General features: G+C 41.3%; 1 protein-coding gene and 1 pseudogene across 1 annotated transcript in view; one reads left to right on the top strand and one right to left on the bottom strand.

Moving 5' to 3' along the window:
- Positions 1-586: 586 nt before the first annotated feature.
- Positions 587-19,115, bottom strand: part of LOC148033302 (uncharacterized) — a 75,602-nt gene continuing 57,073 nt past the window's right edge. The window contains exons 15-19 of the mRNA XM_087681207.1: positions 14,641-14,778; positions 1,516-1,628; positions 1,277-1,415; positions 1,067-1,183; positions 587-981 (exon numbers count right to left, since the gene is read on the bottom strand). Of these exons, the coding sequence (XP_087537333.1) occupies positions 829-981; positions 1,067-1,183; positions 1,277-1,415; positions 1,516-1,628; positions 14,641-14,778 (660 nt within the window). The 3' untranslated portion in view covers positions 587-828. The remainder of the gene's footprint in view (positions 982-1,066; positions 1,184-1,276; positions 1,416-1,515; positions 1,629-14,640; positions 14,779-19,115) is intronic.
- LOC148033303 (uncharacterized) lies at positions 1,999-5,271 on the top strand (annotated as a pseudogene).

A 19,115-nucleotide genomic window follows, 5' to 3' on the forward strand; every position in this document is an offset into this window, starting at 1 on the left:
CCTGCCAGTTACAGGACCAAAGAGGAGGTCCAGGAGGCAGCAACCTTCGAGGGCATCCCAAGGTAGAGAAGGTAAGAGTCAAATGGAAACATCACTCTTGGTATTTCAGATGTGTGTGTGTGTGTGTGTGTGTGTGTGAGAGAGAGAGAGAGAGAGAGAGAGAACTGTACAACTTCCACAAAGACAGTGCTTCGAACATATATCCCTTTTATGTTTTGAGCTTGCGCTTTCATTCTTTGCTCATTGCGTATTTGCATGTGTTATCACGAACTGCTCTAGCAACTATTCATGCTTTCTTGTACCCATGTTTTGTTAATATCATGAGGTCTTTTGTAATGTTGATTTGCAGCTTGATGGTATATTTCAAGTACTGCGTGCTCTTGCACAAACGCACACTCGTGCATACATTCGAATTTTTGCTGCAGACATTTCTGAACGTGTGTTTTGACACAAGTGTATCTCACTCGACGTTGTAAGTTACAGGGACTAAACTGGTAGCTCGGCATGCCATTTTATTCAGTTAAGCAGAGCATCAGATGTACATCCCTATCTACAAACCACGTGCTCCTATTTGCTACTACAAATGTAATGAATAGTCCACATATTTATTATAGAATGAATGAATTGCCTGAGATACTGACCAGCCAATTGCATGATTGGACTCATGTGGTAGGGTAGACTTTATTCTGCAGACTCTTTTATCTTTAAACAATGATGTGAGCTTGGTTTTCCTTGCTCTGAACTCCATACTATACAGCGGGGAACTACTAATGTCTACAGCAGCCCACCCCCAGTCTATGTTACAGTTAGTGGGACAACTCATGTTCATTAGAGTCTCTCACAGCATGCATCCGTTTCTGCATGTTGCTTCAGCCCATTTAGCATTGAAATCTCAATGTTTTGATCTGTCAGTTGTTCATCAACCCAATGCTCATTTGAATTTTCATCCCCCGTCAACTCACTCTCAACACTACTACCTCCCTGCACAAAAACACAGTTGCAAATCATGTCCCGGCCATCCAAAACATTGACAAAAGTTTTCACACTTTAACAAGCCTCCACTTACATCTTCACCCATTAGGCCTTGAATGGCTGCACGAGCTGCATGTACCCGACCAAGAAGACGCCAGAGGAAATTATAATCTTGCTTAAAACCCTCAGCTAATGCAAGCTCCTGTTTTGCCTGCATAAACATAGCATTAACAACACAAGATTACATGGGGCACATTTCCAGTACTATGCATCAGGATTATTATGACAAGGTTGTAAATTTAACCTCTAAAAGAAGATCAAAATTCTCTAGTTTTACTGAGCTCTGAGATTGCTCCAGATGCTGGCAGATCAAAAGCAGTGCTCGTTCATAGGCCGCCATAGGATACACAAACAGCTCAGTCTCCACGTAGCATGTCTCTTCCCTATTCTTCCAGCCAATCAGATATTTTTAGCCAATCCTTCAATCTTCTGAACAGTTCAAGTACCCTTCAATATTAAATCCAGCACTGTCGAGTTACTTGCCTTAATTTGTCAAGACATGCTTGTGCTAAATCAAGGCGTCCAAGTTCACGCAATGCAGTTCCTTTCATTAAAAGGCAGACAGCTAAGTTATCTTCGGATTCTTCTGGCTCATCCTGGCAAGAAGGAAAATAAAAAAAGATTCAAACATATAACAAAGTAGCAATACCAAGTTCAATCACTTACAGACATCTCTAGCAGAGCATATGCATGGCCCATGCCACACAATGGCCACATGCAGGTTGCACAAAAATGAGTACATATGAATGAACAGGGTTGTCATGTCCGACGGCGTCTGATTAGTACCGTCCGATACTAGTACGGTACTAATCGGACTAATAAATATTGGACCTACGTCCAATGAAAAAAAATTGTACATATAGTTTTAATACCTATACTGAATGTTGGGACTCAAAGTAATATACTTTAAACATTTAGAGACTTTATACTAGAAGTTTACGTATTAAGAGCTTGAGGATAAAGAGGATGGCCAATGGAGATCTTGAAAGTGGAGGCAAGGTGGAGATATGGCCAAGGAGAGCTTGACAAGAGAGTGTTTGAGAATAGGGAGCTTGAAAGTTGAGCTTGAAATTTGAATTTGAAATTAGAGGGGGAAAGCAAGGGAGAGAGTATATTGCTAGAAGGAAGGTGAGAGAGAGAGAGAGAGAGAGAGAGAGAGAGAGAGAGAGATTTTTGGGGTATGTACAAGTGTGTTCTGGAGAGGAAGCCTAAACAACACCTACAATGTACCCCAAATGGTCACAAACAGGCACTTGAAACATAGTGACAGGAAACGGCCGGAACGGCCCCCCGGCACGTGGAATCGTCGTCCCCGGCACGTATCCGTCGTGGACCGCGTTTTCAATTGACGGAACGTTCCCTGTCCCATTTCAGACAGGGAACGTTGCTGTCATCCCCGGCACGTATCCGTCGTGGACCGCGTTTTCAATTGATGGAACGTTCCCTGTCTCGTTTCAAACAGGAACGCAGCAGCGTTCCCTGTTTGAAACGGGACAGGGAACGCCGCGTGGCACAACTTACCTGCGGTCGGCCACCCGCTTATCTCGCCTAGACGATCTGCAACTGCGTCCTGCTCCCGCCTGCGCCCAATTCGCCTGCGTCCTGCTCCCAGCGGCCCAGCCGCCTTCTTTCTCTTCCTTCTTCTTTCTTCTCTTCCTTCTCTTCCTTCTTCTTCTTTCTCTTCTTTCTCCTCGCACCTCCAACCTCTTCCTTCTCTTCCTTCTTCTTTTTTCTCTTCTTCCTTCTACCTTCTACCTTCTCTTCACTTCTCCCTTCTCTTCTTCCTTCTTCCTTCTCTTCCTTCTTCTCCTTTTCTCTGGAGTCTTCCTTTTAAGTTCTTCTCCAAGTTCCAAGTTCTCCTCTTTTCTTCTTCTTCTCCCTTCTCTGCTTTTCCCTTCTCTCTCGACTCTTGAGTGAGTCTTGACTCTTGAGCCTTCTCCCTTCTCTCGAGCCTTCAATTTTCAACCTTAAATTTTTCCTTCGCTCAACTCTTGAGCCTTCAATTTTCAGCCCGAAATCATAAATGGCTTCATCTTCCCGCCCCGCTCATCAAGTTGGTGGTCGAGGAAGAAGGTCCGATGATTGGTCATGGTGGGAAGAAGTAAATGCTGACCGTCCTTTGAGTGGTGGAGGATCTCGACCATGGACTTGCAAGCTTTGCCCATACAAGCGAACTAGTGAAACAAACAAGGTAATCCATTGAGCCGAGCATTTGTATTTCAAATTTTTATTGATTTTAATTTTTCAAAGCTACTTAAATATTAGAATATGGAATACCAATTGCCACTTATTCCATTTTAATGTTTATGCATAATCAGGTCGGAGCTCATCTCCTACATGAGCCAAATTCAGAGGTACAGTTTTGTCCGAATGTAACCTTGGAGAAGCAAAGGGAGCTTTGTGACCGTGTAGTAGGTCAACAAGCTTATCTTGCATCTAGACCACGACATGTTGCAGTTGACCCTACAACTTTTGTGGCACCATCCCCATCAGATGTATCTAGAGCAGGGTCAGTATCAGGAAGTGCTACCTCCACACCTACTGCAGGCATTGCATCGGCCATATCATCAACAACGCCACATGTTGCACATAGACAAAGCACACTTGATGCTAGTTGGAATCCCAAGAAGAAGGAAGAGGTGGATACATCAGTGGTACGCTTTTTTTATCATGACCACATTCAATTTCGTGCAGCCAGGTCAGAGTATTTTAAATTGATATGCAAGAAGATTGGTGAGTATGGCCCTTCATATGTACCTCCATTATCAGAGACCTTACGCACTACTTTGCTCGACAAGGAAAAGCGCCTTGTTGAGCAAGCAGCAATGACTAGAAAGAGCATGTGGGCTAAAAATGGAGTTTCCTTGATTGCTAATGGTTGGAGCGATACACGCAAGCAATCCATTCATGGTATGGTTGCTTATTCTCGTGGGGAAATGTATTTCATATCTTCACATGATGCATCGGGGACAGGAAAGTCAACAAATGTACTTGCAGCAGAGTGGGTTACAGGTGTTGAGCTTATTGGCCCAAAGCATGTTGTGGAATTTGTTGCAGATGGAGAGCCCGCAAATAGGGCAGCAGGTATTCAGGGATATTATCCGCATATCACAGTTTCATATTGTATGGCTCATTGCTTGAACAACCTACTAAAGGATATTGGTAACTTGTCATGGATTGCACCTGTCATAGAGCAAGGAGCTCAAATGGTTAGCTTTGTTTTGAATCACCAGTTTCTTCGCCGTCACTTCTCTTTGCGGTCGAAGAAGACACTTTTAAAATACTCTAATACCAGATTTGCCTTACTTCTTGATGCTAGGCAGGTTAAAAGAATGCAGTGGTGCCTTAAGGCAATTATTTCTTAGTGATGAGTTTACCTCATCAACATTGGCAGATACTCCTACAGGTATCTTATGCTTGGAGAAAGCAAATAACTCCACTTTTTGGGATGATGTAAAGCAGATAGATGCTATGGTATCACCTATTGTACATTTATTGAGGGTTATGGATGCTATGCAACCTTGCATTAGCAAGGTATATGAGGCTATGGATAGGCTGAATGAAAAGTTACAAGAGTTGGCACCAAATGATGAGGCGTATGAGGAGATACACCATTTAGTTGTGACGAGGTGGAACTCCTATAGCTCACCCATGCATGCAACTGCATTTGTTATGGATCCGCAGTTTCAAGGAAAGGGTTAGGAGAATGACACTAAGGTTATGGATGCATGGAGACTTATATTGTCTCGTCTAGTGCCTGATCATGGCACTAGACGAAAGATCAGAGATCAGCTTTCATGTTATAGGACCTTTCGGGGTTCTTTTGGTTGTGGAAATGCACAGGAGGATCGCTGTAAGATTGGGGCAGCTTTGTGGTGGGAGAACTATGGTTCAGATGGTCCTAAGTTGCAGCAACTAGCCATCCGTATTTTGAGTCAGTCAGTTAGCTCCTCTTGTTTGGAGCAATTGTGGAGTACATACGCTCACATTGCTTCAAAGAAGAGGAACCGTCTTGGTGTGGAGAGGGCAAACGATCTAGTATTCGTTAGTGCTAATTTAAGGATGTTATGTAATAGTATGACAACAAAGCCCGATCCATTCACAGAGTGGGAGATGCAGCAAGAAGAGGACACACATGCTGATGTCGAGGGAGACGCATCAATTCATGGTACACATGATGATGAGGCTGGCACTTCAAGAGTGGCTAGAGCAGTCTCAGATCATGATCATGATCTTTGATTTAGTTTACTTATCACGAGTCTCATGATACATGGCACATTTACATTATATATGATATTATGACAGTGTGACACTTGGGCTGTTGACAGTTGTGCCATGCCGATATTATATTTGTACTTGAGTCTTGCAATCTTACAGTTGCCCTTTGGGCTATTTTGGCATGCCGCATTTTGCTTCAGTCTAGAGATTAGACTTTATATTTGTAGTCTTTTTTGGGGCAATGAGCATATTCTTTCAAAGATTAGACTTCAATTTCATATTTGTGGGAAGACTATGGTTCAGATGGTCCTGAGTTGCAACAACTAGCCATTTGTATTTTGAGTCAGTCAATTAGCTCCTCTTGTTTGGAGCAATTGTGGAGTACATACGCTCACATTGCTTCAAAGAAGAGGAACCGTCTTGGTGTGGAGAGGGCAAACGATCTAATATTCGTTAGTGCTAATTTGAGGATGTTATGTAACAGTATGGCAATAAAGACTGATCCATTCACAGAGTGGGAGATGCAGCAAGAAGAGGACACACATGCTGATATTGAGGAAGATGCATCAATTCATGGTACACATGATGATGAGGCTGGCACTTCAGGATGATGATGAGGCTGGCACTTCAGGAGTGGCCAAAGCAGCCTCAGATCATGATCATGATCTTTGATTTAGTTTACTTATCACGAGTCTCATGATACATGACACATTTACATTATATATGATATTAGGATCATTGATGACAGTGTGACACTTGGGCTGTTGACAGTTGTGCCATGCCGATATTATATTTGTACTTGAGTCTTGCAATCTTGCAGTTGCCCTTTGGGCTATTTTGGCATGCCGCATTTTGCTTCACTCTAGAGATTAGACTTTATATTTGTAGTCTTTTTTGGGGCAATGAGCATGTTCTTTCAAAGATTAGACTTCAATTTCATATTTATAATCTTTTAAGTTTTTTTGGCAATGGTGCCATAGGCATGTTCTTTTAGCTTAGACTTTAAAGTTTAGTTCATTGTTCATTGTTTTATCATTTTTGGCATATGTATTATGGATTTTATTATTTATAATTGAATAGCTTACCTCTTGAGCCTTGTAAGTTGCAATTCAATTTCTAATGAGTAGTTTTAGAATTATGCATGATATCTTAAAGTTAAAACTTAAAATGATTTGTCCTTGTGGATTATATACCTTGGTTTTAAGTTTTAACACTTTAGAGTCCACATGGATTATGAGTGAAATATTAATTTTTTTTCATGAATTTTAATTTTTTAAATGCCGTTCCTGTTCCCGCGTCCCCGTTCCCTAGGTTTGGCGTTCCTGTCCCCGTCCCCGTTTCATGTTTCTATGACAACAGCAAATCTCGTTGCTAGATTGGCAAAGGATCCTTAGTTTACCCGGTTCTTAAATGCTTTGAAGAAGGACAACAAAGGCAAGAAGAAGAAGACATCCTCTATAGCTTTGGAACTACAAGGTCCATTGAAGGTAATGCCAAATCCTTAATTTGAAGCTTCCAAAGATGCTAATGAAATAAAACAATTGGTATCTACGAGGCAAGGAATATAAATGCAAGGCCATCATGGAAGTGCCAATCCAATGGATTTTGGACAACCAGGTATACATGCTATGATGAGGCAGCTAGGCTACTTTGGTGGAAGTACCATTTTTCATGCTATGGTTGGACAAGGATTGCAGGGGAAAATAAGTATTTCATTACTTTTGTTAATGATGCCACACACAAAGTATGGATTTATCCAATCCGTTGTAAAGATGAGGCTTTGGATAAATTTAAAAAATTCCAGACACTTGCTGAAAATCAGACTAGCAAGACATTAAAGTGTCTTCGCTCTAACAATGGTGGGGAATATGTGTCCAAAGCCTTTCAGGACTTTTGTGACAGCAAAGGGATTAAAAGGAAGCTCACCGCCCCTCACAATCCACCCCAAAATAGTATTGTGGAGCATATGAACAAGACCATTCAAGACTGGGTCCGTACCATGCTATCATATGCTGCTTTACCTGAAGGATTTTGGGCAAAGGCTGTTATGACAACCTCACACTTGATAAATCGGTTACCTCACACTTGACAAATTCAGCAAGAATAGATGGCTTTGGAACAACTAGAACAAGTTGCACAACATGCTGAACTTGTAGAACAACAAGCTCTTGATGCAGATTTGAAGGCTGAATAGCCAGAAAATCTTCATCATTGGGTCTGTAGGTTGATCAGCGTGCAAAGACAGCTAGATAGGTTTGTGCTTGGTGTTAATTATGTGGCTGATTATGTCATGTTGATAGATTGGGGTGAGCCGTCATGCTTCCAGGAAGCAATGGACAGAAAAGACAGCAAGAAATGACATAAGGCTATGTTGTCAGAGATGGAATCTCTTATGAAAAATGGCACTTGGGATTTGGTGAATTTACCTGAAGGGTAGAAAGTGCTACCATGCAAATGGGTTTACAAAAAGAATGTCACTTTTGGTTTTTTGCCAAAGTACAAGGCACGACTGGTCGCTAAAGGGTACAAGGAATAACATGGAATTGATTTTGATGAAATCTTTTCTCCTGTAGTCAAAATGATTACTTTACGAACCATTTTGGGCTTGGTTGTATCTGAAGATATGGAACTCATACAGATGGATGTCAAGATAGCCTTCTTACATGGTGATTGTATGAGGAGTTCTATATGCAGTAACCTGAGGGTTTTGTTGCAAAGGGGAAAGGGCACATGGTATGTAAACTCAACAAGAGTTTATATGGGCTGAAACAAGCACCATGAGAATGGTATCTTAAATTTGATACATATATGCAATCTTAGGGATTTCATAGATCTCAAGTTGATCACTGCTTATACACCAAGAAGGCAACAGATGATAGTAGCCTTATTCTCTTGGTTTTCTCTTGGTCTACTACAGAGGCAGAGTATGTGGCTGCCACTGAGGCATGCAAGGAGGCTTTATGGCTTTCACATTTGGTGAGAGGGCTTGGCATTACAGAGGTTCTTATCCTCCACTGTGACAGTGAGAGTGCTATCATACTAGCACAGAATCCTATCTTTCATGCAAAGACAAGCTCTAAGCGGTGGTTACAATACTCGGGATCTGTCTCTGGTGGATGACACACATCAACAGCTCCCTCAACTCGCTCCCATGAGAGCCACTAGGTGTTGGACAACTCTCCCTTTTGAGAATCTTGTACACTCTTCCTTCATTTACAGCATTCATTCATCCACTTCAAAGTTATCTTTTCTGTGTTTGCATTATGATTTTTGTGTTTTTTACATTTTTGCATTATTGCATTCGTGTTTGAGTTCTCTACGTTTCAATTGTGGTTGTACACTCCATGTTTTCTTTTGCAAATCGTAGCACATCTCCACACAAACTTTGGAGGCAGCTTATAGAGAACAGTTCCCATCAAGTGAGCTTTGAGTAGGGTTGATTGCATATTGCAAAGCTAATCCCAGATCTATGTCACTCAAAGGATGAATGAGTGAATCGTATCCATAGTTGCAATCATACTCATATGTTTGATTGAATTGAACGCGGGAAATAAATGATTTCATACTCAAATGGAAAAGGGCAAACATCGATTCCTCTATCTTTACCTCTCTCTCTACCTCTATTCTAGACTCTTATCTCAATCCTCTACAAGTTTACCTTTGCAAATTATCCCTATCTCTATCATAATGCTTCGATTTGTTGGAAGATGAGATAATTACTTGAGGTCAAATTTTATTCTATTGTGTGGACACCTTCTGCCACTCTTGGCCTTGACCTTCGCATGGAGAAAATAGGCAAATTAGAGTGGGTGCAAAAGATAGTAGCAGATGCAAACATAATCATAAACTTCATCACTAAAAGGTGAAGGTCCATGCCATCTTTCACATGTATAGTGATGTTGATCTAAAGTAGCCATCTAAGACTATTTGGCCATCACATGGTTGCTCCATGAGCAATTTTATGATGTGCAAAGCAAAATCCAAAAATGCATGTTGTAGGAAGAATTTAAGGCATGGATGAACGAGAAGGCACTTGCAACCATGGAGGAGGGGCAAAACTATTCATTGATTTTGCCTAAGAGAGTCTTTTTGGATGGATGTGTGAGTTTAGATTTACATTCAAGCTTAGTTAAAGCTCAAACTAGTGTTATTGGTCTCTTACATCTTTTCTTAATTAGTGATGCTATTGATATGTTGGATGATACCTTGTGGTAGAATGACATTTTTTACCTTGTTGAGAAGAGGTGGAAGTGGATGAAGAGGCCTATCTACGGTCTTGTGGCTCTCTTGTATTCCACATAGAAGAACTGTTCTCTGTTCATGGACCAAGAGCTAGCCTTGGATAGAGATCTTTATGTCCAAAGACTTTGTATAAAGATGTCCATGGAGTATTTCTTCAAGAGTTGATTAATTATGATGACCAAAGGCAAACAACCTTTGCTAGCAATGTGTTGGAAAAGGATCCTTTGGTTGAATCTCTCTTTTCGTGGGAGTCATTTGGGTATCAATTACCCAATGTACAAAAGGTGGCTCTTAAGGTGTTGGCTCAGGTAATTAAGTTACTAGCAAAGATTTCTCTCCATTGTACACAATTAAGTCAAGTTTTAAGTTTTAACAAGTGAATTTTCTAATTTGAATAGAATAATTCATGTGGAGCATGTAATAGAAATGGGACAATCTATTCTTTCATATATACCATGATAAACAAGCTTACCACCAAGTAGTTAGAATGACTAATCTACTATTGTTCTAATTGGCACATACTACGTGATATGCATGAGATATCTATGGCTAGACAAGTAGTATCTTATCTCTTTGAACTTTAAAATTTCAGGTGAATGTAGATGAGTTTAAGTTAACACGAACCATACTTAAAAGTGTGCATAGAGAGTGAAATGACTAGTAAGATGCCATTTTTGGAGACCTCTATATGGAGCTAGAGGAGATTGATTGCTGAGTATCATGTACTCGTAGGGAGTGATGACCCACTTCTCGAGTTGTTGCAGTTAGTGGCAATACACAAGTGGCAGTCCAGACTTGTGTGAGATGTTGCTCTGGGGCCCCATCTGCATCGACAACTTATCATTGCGAGGATGTTACTATTCGAGAGCCAAAGTATGATAAGCAAGGCAATCTCCTTAGTGATTGTGATTTCATTCTAGGCTCTGCAAACTCATCTAGTGATGATCACGAGTCTCATGATTCGGGTTTGAGGACTCATCTAATATGAGCTCTTAGTTTTCCTTAATTTTAACTAGTCTTTGTACTTGGCACTGGCTACACCACTCATTATAGCTAGCTCCTGTTTTGATACATTGTATATGTATCTTGCCTTGACCCTTGCTCGCTTTTTCGTAGATGTCTTGAAACTTATAAATGATATTGAAACTTTGAAGTCACTTGGATTTGCGTTTGGTCGTGATTCTTGTCATGTTCATTGTTGAAGCAACAGATTCAAAGTTTGTATTGACTAGATAATGCCTTGTGTGACACTCTATTTCATGGGTCGTGACTCTTTTGTTGAAGCAAGTAATATTTACTAGATTAACACTTAAATTTCTTTTGTAACTTTCATTGACCGTACGAAACACTATATTTTATGCTGCAGTTTTTAAAGTATATGCTTAGGCATGTGCAAAGTTCATGGACTAGACAGATTGTACTTAACTACCATGTTTCCATTCATGTTCTTGTTTTAGCTCATTGGGTTTTAGTTGGGTTTCTATACCCTCTAAGCATTTTCTCTCTGCAAACCCGAGCATATTTCCACATCTTTGTCCCTAAGTAGTTGCTTGAGTAGTGTAGATATTGGTCTCCAAGCCTAGATAAAGGCAACAATAAATTTGACCTCAAAACCATTTCCAAGCCTTGTAGCATGGATTTGTTGAAAATCCAGTGAATGCCAGGCTGCCATACTCTACTGCTAGTAGGAACAATAGTCTCTAATCTCCATAGCAATAACTTCTTACATAGCTCCTTCCTTAGAAGAAGGCCCCTTACAATAAGCCTTACCATCAGCATTCTACACTGACTGTGGTTCGATGATCCCAAATTACCCTTGGATTTGGGTCGAACGATAGTATCCCATGCTACTTTAGCCCTTGTTGGGCTTCCATCTCCACCTCACCAAATGGAGTTCCTAGTAAGGCACTTTACCTTGCTAATGCATGATCTAGAGAAGGCCCAACAAGAAGTAATATGCCACATGGTCGCAAGAGGAACTTAGCCACTACCACTTTCCTTGCTAAAGATAATCTTGCTATACACCAATGTAATAACTCTTTCCAATACTTGAGTAATGGTGCTGGCTGCTTCCTTGAGGTGATATCAATGCCCACATGACAACCAAGGTACCTCATTTTAGTTTGAGGTAAAGCTCTCATGTGGCCTCCAATTTGATTCATGTGGCCTCCAATTTGATTGTTGAGTGTCAAAAACCCAAAATCCATAGGATTTGTGCCAATTGATAAGAGCTTTAGAGGCTCTACCAAAATCTCCATCACAACTACAAAGACCTTGAAGTTCCCCTTATCTTCTTCCTAGTTAATAGTTATGTTATTTGCAAACTCTACATCCAAAAGCTCCTCAAACTGTGGGATGGGCAATCTAATGCCACAAATACTTGCAAATCTATCCTTCAAAAAGAGATCACGGCCTTTGCTACAAAGAGAGAAAGTTAGAGTTGCAAGGGGGCAGCCTTGTCTCACCGATCTCTGAATGCTAAATCAGTTACCCTTGGAACCACCAATGCGAACTTCCCTATGAGTTCAGGAATAGAGAACTGCTATTATTAGAGATTTGGTCATCCTGTCGATGGGCACAGGCAGTCTACATTCATTTCAGGGCAGAGTCATGCATTTCTGAGCAGGTTGGACCTCATTTAGGTAGTTACCAACTTACCAGCACGATTGCTGTTTTCCGGGTAGGTTGGACAGTATCGGGCACGCAGGGCAGGTGCCACATGGCAGGTGGACAACAGACAGCAGTTTTCATCAGTTTTTCTGCAGTATTTTTATGCAGTCAGCCAGTTTTAGGCTGGCCTATGTTATTATTTTGTGTGTTTTTCTGCTGCTATTTATATCCTGCCCCTGCCCTGATCACATTCATTCTGTTCTGTTGTGCATAGGTGGAGAGACTCCGGCTGGCATACTTCCACAGCCCGTTGCACATATCTACTTTCTTATTCAGCATTTGTTCACTGCAGATTTTTGCGTACTTCTCTCTCTCTCTCTCTCTCTCTCTCTCTCTCTCTCTCTCTCTCTCTCTGTGTTCCTTTCTTTCTTTCAGTTCGGTCACCTGCTTCCACATTTGCAGCACTTTGACATGGTATCAAAGTAGCATTGAAGGGCTGATTGATTGTGAATAGATCTGAGGAGGAGATTTTAGTGTGACACCAAGGTTGTGTTTTCAGTGTTCGAGGGTAAGCAGGAGGGTTGTGCATCGACACAAGGCTGAGGTGAGTGGAGAAGCGTAGGAAAGGAGCAAAGTTGTTGATTTTTTGCAGGTTTTACTGTTGTGAAGGATGGGAGCTGCACTTTTAGCCTTTGGGTGTAGATTTTGAGTTTTCATTGCCTCTCATGGGGTCGAAACAGGTTCGAGATGAGCGGAGGAAGCCCTATCAAGCTGCGTCTTTCGAATCTGAGGGGTCTGCCCTTGTTTTGTAGTTTGTTTAGTTGTCAATGTCTTTCAAGCTTGACTTGGAGTTGCAGGCTATTATGGATCATAAGGTTTGTCGAGATCAAAAACTCAATGGGAGAATTACCACATTTTGCGAGAAACGATTGCCATCTTGGAGTCCTGTGATTTGGTGAAGCTTGTGGCTGAGGCCATAGACCGTCCATTAGTCCGTGATTTATCCAAGCTTTTTGTAGATGAGAAAGCAGAGTTGGTGAAGATTTAGGCACAATGGGACAAGCTGAATGCTTGCATTTGATTATTCCTACTTCTCTCATGCACACCGGTAGTGATAGCCCACATAGAGTATTTGACTATTGCTTGGGATACGGATGGAATTTGATCAATTGATTGGATGATTGTGACGTAGTGGGTATCTTTCGAGGTATAGATGCGGACATTAAACCCAAACAAGTCCTCTTCCATGTGGGAGCATGTCAATAAGCTTCGGCAATTGCAGATGTAGCTCTAGAACATAGGGAAGGCAATTACCTCAAAGGACATGGTGATAACTCTTTTCTCATAGTTACCGCCCTGATTTAGTGCATTTTACTTTGCCTTGATTGCTTCAAGGTGGTGGATAGGTACTCTTAAGTGAGAGGAGTTGGTTTTGATGATCTTGGATCACGAGGAGCAACTCAAAGGTCAGTAGGACCTCAAAGTTAGAGGTGTTGATGGGTCAATCTTTCCAAAAGAAGGGGAAGGACAAGAAGAAGAAGAAGAAAGACAAGAACAAGGAGGACAAAGACAAGGAGTCTACTTGTCACATCTGTGGCAAGAGAGGCCATTGGAAGAAGGATTGCCTCAAGCAAGACAAGACATCTAGAAGGAAGAAAAGAATACCACAAAAAACTCAGGATTGGTGGCTGCTCCTTCATCAGCAACTTCCTACATTTTGAGGTGGTTGAGGTTTAAGCATCAGTAGTTTCTGACGTAGCAATTATGGCTTCATAGTCTCGTAAGTGTATCGTGGATAGTGGAACGTCCCGTGACACGACTTCTTTTGAAATCAGCCTTTCTTCTTGGAAAGGGTGATAATTTCTTGATCAAGCACTTAAGTACAACAATCAACAAATAAACATAAATTTAAATGCTCAATTTATTATAATAGTCTTGGACGATAGATGCCTTGTTGCCATGGAACAGTCGGACAGTTTCTATCGGACGCTATTGGACGTAATTGGACGTGTTGTACTGGACAGGACGGATCGGACAAGTTGACCCCCGTCAGTCGGACGTGGACAACTAGGTGCATGAACACACGCATGCATGCCCGCATGCAGGTTGCACAAAAATGAGTACAGGTACACATGAAATGAGACACAGCACCTGCACAAAAGTGAGTACAGATGCACATGAAATGAAACATGGTACCTGCGTACACACACTTTTTTCTGTGGAATACTTGTTTTATTCAGAAATGTTACAATACACAGATAGATGTCTCACGGACATACACAATGTTTCATTCAGAAATATTACATACATGTCTCAAAGATACACGCATATCCACCCACACATATAACACAACCTTTAAATATACATATCATTTTATGAGGAAAGCCACACCATATTTTAAATATATGCTGAATTTCTTGCATTGGAGCGGAAAAAGAAATAAACCAATCAACAACTTAGTGCATATACATTCTAACTCTACTTATCTGTTTGCTTCCATTTAACTTGACATGGCTGCACATGCATTGAGGTACTGACCTCATCCTCTCCACCCATAAGCCATGACTGCTGAGGTTCTATCATTTCCAGGGTGCACTCAACTTCTGCTGATTTTTGAAGTGTTTCCTCTGCTTCTTCAAGAATCTGAAGAACACTCTCAAGCTCTTCACGAGGCATCTGCCAGTGTTTAAGATGGATTTACAACATTAATAAATCACTGCAGTATGAGAAGGGAAAAGTAACAGGCCAGCCAGCCCCATAGATTTCTGCATAAGAGCACAGTAAACGTAAAATAAAGCTTTCATTGACAGTTCTATAAAGTCACGTACACATATTTGAATCTAGAGTAGGTTGGTGGGTCACATCCTTTGAAATTTGTGTCAAATGCATAGCCACATAGGATTGAGGTTAGGAATGGGAGTAGGTGGCATGCATACATAGTAATAATAAACATCACAGTACAGATTTTGAGAGCTAGGTGTACAAACAGAGTGTGCACGTGCACATTTGCATATACATGTGCACGTGGGATTGCCATAGCAAAAAATCCTCTTTGATTTAAGGGCTTCTGATATGATACAATATCATGCATGATGCTGAAGTACTTTCTAGCATGATTCAATCAATGGGATGCGCTGGATAGCTAGCACTGCTGACAAAGATGCTATGGTTTCTAATCGTGCCCCTCTGGCTTGCATCACATATCAGCATGTACTTAAATTATGCATATTTGCCACATTGTAGAAAATTATGGTAAATGTTGACCCACTAATATTAGGGTTTGCACATAGTCAACAATTCTAGTGCATGAATCCCTCCCTAATTTAGTCTCCTTAAAAGCACATTATTGCTTATGTATTATTATTAAATGGCTTGTTTTTGGCAGTAGAACAAATGCACCGGTCATCCATAAATTGGAATCTTGTGTTTGTGCATCCAATCCCTCATTTGTTGGGTGTTACTCACGCCTACGCTCACATGGGAGTGTCAATGATCCGCACGTAAGACACGGGAGCATTTTTTCACTCTCCATAAGAGAGGTTTTTTCCTTAATCACTTTTATATTCATCTGAGTATTTACATTACACATTTTGGGAGGACTCAGAAGTTGGAGAGCCTTGGTAGCTTTTACTTCAAGAGGACTTAAAGGAGTGTCACCCTCATCTCGAAGGAGAGTGGAGACTATCTTTGAGGTGGATTTTATGATTTATTGAGCACCAAAATCAAGGCTTGCATTAACATCTAATTGTCATGCATTAATGCCTTCTTCAACTCCTCAAAAAAAGCCCCAAGAAGCATTAAATATGTTAAAAGGCATTGTTTATGCACAGTAAGAATCATTGGACTTTTCCTAGGGTGACAAACATATGGGAAGTATCCTACTAGGGCTGTTGGACAGGTTCTATGTAACAAACTAGGGCAATGCCCAAGGATCAAGCAACTGGCAAGGACCACGCTATCAATTCATGCCCTTGTCATTCTGTCAGAAATAGCATTTGCATCGACCCTAAACCCACACTCATGTCGGATCTTAGACTCCACCTATGAGCATGGAGAGGGGCATAAACTATTTCACCAACTTTGGACTAGAGACACAACATAGGACAAAGGGATTACTAAGGAGGTGGCACAAACCCTCAAAGAGCCAAGCAAGTCTTGCCAAGGGAGGCTCTCCATGCAAGGTTGCAATGTTGGGAGGATGCAAGGGCTTTGATGTGACTTGGCAACCATCCAAAGGTTGCTATAGACGTTCTCGAAGACCACACCCTTTAAATCTAGGAGTTGCATTGCATTCAGGGTGCAAAAAAGTGAGAGTGTGTGTCCAAAGTTCTTTCAAGTGCATCAATCCAACAATTCAAGCGACCAAACTAGCAACATTCAAGATCAACACATGAGAGTTAGGCCTTGCCCTAAGGAGGGGATCGGGCTAGCCACTAACGTCTACCAACATCACTTTTACTAGGAAATGGTCTCAGCCCATGCACTCCACTACGTGAAGTAGGTGTGGGTTTGTATATCATCTCTAATAATATAGGAGGAGGGGCCAAACAACTTGAGAGTAATGCAACGACCCCACAAGAGTGGCTTGCCCTTCCCCACCATGTGTTTGTGCAATGGTGTTTTCGCTAGGAAGCCCAATTTTCACCAATAGGCATCCGAATACGAGTAGCAAGCAAAGTTAAAGGCACCTCCCAAACACTTTATTCATCATGCAAGAGGATGGCTAATTAGCACTGAATAGAGAACAATAGGGCTCAGCTTTCCTCAACCTCCCTTTTGTTAGCACAATTGTCAGCTCATGTGTCACATTGAAGTTATTTTAGGCATTTTTTGTTGTGGTCATTTCATGTCATCATCATTCACTAGGTGGACTTCCTGTTGGAGAGAGGAGCCGGTGCCTGTGCCCACATAACCAGTGACTCACTATTGTACGCGACTATCTCGTGTTGGTATATGGGTTTCATTTCCAGAGCATCCTTTTGAGTTCTCTTCTTTGCAGTGTTTCCTCTTTCTTTATCTTCTGTCTTGTGTTCAGCAATTTATTTTAGCACTTGTTAATGCTTCCATTGCTGCATCCGATTTGACATGGCATCAGATTTCAGGTTTTGTGCTCTTGCTGCTGTGTTTTTCTGCTGATTACAGGCCCGTTTTACCCCTTTTGATCAGGTGACCTGCTGCTGGGCATTCTTTCAGCCTGTCTGTGGTTCCCTACAGCCTGAGCTTTCAGCCCAAGACTCTGCATTTTAAGCCTGTGACAATCGTTTCACCTGTCCACCATCAGCCTATGGCATTTAATGCTCCATTCAGCCTGTTTTTGGTGTTCTCCTGCTTGTTGGCTGGACACCTAACTGAACAGGTTATCTTTGATATCTCTTGCATTTGAAAATTGACAAGAGGGGAGAGAGGTGAAGGCTGAAGCACCCAAGAGCATACGCACACAAAAGCAATGGAGACTTGAGCATACAAAGAGATAAGGCTGAAATCTTCTTCTTCTTCCTCCTTCCACTCAAAAGAACCAAGTCGATAACAATGATAAAAGACTAATATGAAATTACCACAATGTATGTACACATGGTCACTAAGTGTAAATTCGCTAGGAAAGAAGAGATAACACAATGAATGTGCTATAACCAAGGATGGACTACATGGATATAGTCCAGCTATAGAATCACTGGCGTATCCTCATATCAGTCATCTAACACTCCAGTGAATAATGTCGTGCCACATCACCAAGGCACATAGTTAATACCAAATCATGTAGAGCTTGACATTTCAACGCTCCCCCTCAAGCTCAACATGGGCTCATGAACTCCAATCATAGTCTTGAAGCGTTAAAGCTTCTTAGCTCACAAGGCCTTAGTGAAAACGTTAGCAACTTCATGCTTTGTACTGACATAAAACAAGTCAATATCACCTACTAGAATCCGCTTTCGAATGAAATGGTAATAGACCTCTATGTGTTTGGTTCACACATGATACACTGGGTTCCTAACCAATTGAATGCTACTAAGGCTATCACAATAGATGGAAACCTTCTTATCCACCTACATCCCCAAATCACCAAGTAGCTCGCATAACCAAGCTATCTCACATGCTACAATTGTAGCACCTCTATACTTTGCCTCTATACTAGACGAGGCAACTATCGGTTGTTTCTACTACTCCAAGTAACAGCAGCACTCCTAAAGGAAAATATATTGTGGCAACCATATACCCTTTGGAGTCTTAATGATCCTAAGAAAATAGCGCAACTCCCCCAAATCCTTCATCTTAAATTCAGCCTTGAGAAGACCCTTCACATTGTCAATCTCTATCTCAATATCATCCACAATGATCAAACCATCCACATAAATAGTAATGACCACAATGCCTGCATCACTCTCACATACATAGAGTGAGTGATCAACATGTGCTCTATGAAATCCAATGTTGACAAGATATTCTACAATCCTGTCATATGTCATGCCCTAGGTGCTTGCTTCAGCCCATATAAGGCCTTACGAAGCTTGCATACATAATCTTGATGATTCTCATTTACATAACCATGTGGCTACTCCACATAAACTTCCTCTTGCAACACCCCCTGCAAGAAGGCATTCTTAATATCCATTTGATGCATGGTCCAACCTTTTGACACAACCACTCCTATGACGGCCCTTATAGTGACCATTTTAGCCACTGAAGCAAAGGTTTCCTCATAATTAATACCACGAGCCTACGCATACCCTTTGGCAACCAATCATGCCTTATGGCACTCAATAGATCCATCTGACTTATGCTTAATCTTGTAAACCCATTTGTAACCAATAGCTTTCTTGCCTTCAAGTAAGGGCACCAACTCCCATGTGTCATTATCCATAAGTGCAGCCATTTCTTCATCCATAGCATGATCCCAATATTCATTATCCATTGCATCCTCAAAACATGTGGGTTACACATCCTACACAACTTTAGCCATGTATGCATAGTAATAAACTACATAGCTATCATATGTCAATCGTTGTGTTGGCTTT

Source organism: Lygodium microphyllum, chromosome 7, assembly GCF_053477565.2.
Source record: "Lygodium microphyllum isolate KBCC chromosome 7, Lygodium_microphyllum_v1.1.10, whole genome shotgun sequence".
In the NCBI taxonomy this organism is placed as follows: domain Eukaryota; kingdom Viridiplantae; phylum Streptophyta; class Polypodiopsida; order Schizaeales; family Lygodiaceae; genus Lygodium; species Lygodium microphyllum.